Genomic DNA, 1,767 nt, shown 5'->3' on the forward strand with positions numbered 1-1,767 from the left:
TTGTTCTGTCGCCCAGGCTGGAGTGCAGTGGCACAGTCTCCGCTCACCACATCCTCTGCATCCTGGGTTCAAGTGATTGTCCTGCCTCAGCCTCCCGAGTGGCTGGGACTACAGGTGTGTTGCCACCACGCCTGGGTAATTTTTTGTATTTTTAGTAGAGATGGGGTTTCACCATGTTGACCAGGCTAGTCTCAAACTCCTGACCTCAGGTGATCCTCCCACCTTGGCCTCCCAAAATACTGGGATTACTAGGCATGAGCCACCATGCCCAGCCTGAGATGACTTTTTAATCAGTAGGGAAAAAAAGCATTTGAGTGCTTCCTGCATGCCAGGCAGTCTGGGGACACAGCTGTGACCCAGCCCCGCCCTCTAGGCTCAGTCTCCCTGGCCTTTCTTCTCCCAACACACTCCTGCCTCCTCCTCTTCCAGGTGACTGAATGTCTGACCACCGTGAAGTCAGTCAACAAAACGGACAGTCAGACCCTCCTGACCACGTTTGGAGTAAGGAAAGGCTCCCCTGCCCCTGGGCATTTCTGTCCCTTTGCCTGTTTTAGAAAGCCTTTCACCCATTTCCTTCCATCTCCCTGCCCACCCCTTGGCCCGTCCTGCCTTCCCACAGGCCCTCACCTCCCCCGGGGAATATCTGAGGCCCCTCCTCAGCTGGGACAGGGAGGCTTTTGTGCTCAGCTACCCTGACCCCTTGCTTTCACCTTTCAGTCCCTGGAACAGCTCATCGCTGCATCGAGAGAAGATCTGGCCTTATGCCCAGGCCTGGGCCCTCAGAAGGTAAGAGCTCTGAGAAAGAACCCAAGGAGCTGGGGAAAGGAGGGAGCCCCAAGTAAACAGAACCTGAGACCCCAAAGTTTTAAGGTGAAAAAAGAACCAAAGGCTGGACACAGTGGCTACCACCTGTAATCCCAACACTTTGGGAGGCCGAGGCAGGAGGACTGCTTGAGGCCAGAAGTTGGAGACCAGCCTGGGCAAGTGGACACCTCGCCTTTATTAAAAAAAAAAGCTGGGCATAGTGGTGTGAGCTTGCTACATGCCTGTAGTCTCAGCTACTGAGGAGACTGAGGTGGGAGGATCACTTGAGCCCAGGAGGTTGAGGCTGCAGTGAGCTATAATCACGTTACTACACTCCAGCCTGGGTGACAGAGCGATCTTGTCTCAAAGCAGAAGCAATCCAATGCAGAAGAATGAAACTAGACACCTACCTCTCACCATATACAAAAATCAAATCAACATGGATTAAAGACTTAAATCTAAGACCTCAATGCATGAAACTTCTACAAGAAAACATAGGGAAGCTCTCCAGGACATTGAACTGGGCAGAGATTTCTTGAGTAATGCTCCAGAAGCCCAGGAAACCAAAGCAAAATGGACAAATGGGATCACGTCAAGTTAAAAAGCTTCTAAGCCAGGCGCGGCGGCTCGCGCCTGTAATCCCAGCACTTTGGGAGGCTGAGGCAGCTGGATCACCTGAGGTCAGGAGTTTGGGACCAGCCTGGCCAATGTGGAGAAACCCCATCTTTACTAAAAGTACAAAAACTTAGCCTGGTGTGGTGGCACATGCCTGTATTCCCAGCTGCTTGGAAGGCTAAGGCAGGACAATCATTTGAACCTGGGAGGTGGAGGTCGCAGTGAGCCGAGATCACACCATTGCACTCCAGCCTGGGCAACAAGAGTGAAACTCTGTCTCAAAAAATTAAAAGGCCGGGCGCGGTGGCTCACGCCTGTAATCCCAGCACTTTGGGAGGCCGAGGCGGG

General features: G+C 52.7%; 1 protein-coding gene across 3 annotated transcripts in view; it reads left to right on the top strand.

The window, feature by feature from the left end:
- Positions 1-1,767, top strand: part of ERCC1 (excision repair cross-complementation group 1) — a 23,515-nt gene that overhangs the window by 14,311 nt on the left and 7,437 nt on the right. The window contains exons 7-8 of one of the 3 annotated variants that reach the window (XM_011963000.1): positions 430-501; positions 718-786. In XM_011963000.1, the coding sequence (XP_011818390.1) occupies positions 430-501; positions 718-786 (141 nt within the window). Of the gene's footprint in view, positions 1-429; positions 502-717; positions 1,015-1,767 lie in introns of those variants that run through there. The other 2 variants (XM_011963001.1, XM_011962999.1) reach the window with 2 other exon arrangements.

Source organism: Colobus angolensis, unplaced genomic scaffold (genome assembly GCF_000951035.1).
Source record: "Colobus angolensis palliatus isolate OR3802 unplaced genomic scaffold, Cang.pa_1.0 Scaffold60, whole genome shotgun sequence".
In the NCBI taxonomy this organism is placed as follows: domain Eukaryota; kingdom Metazoa; phylum Chordata; class Mammalia; order Primates; family Cercopithecidae; genus Colobus; species Colobus angolensis.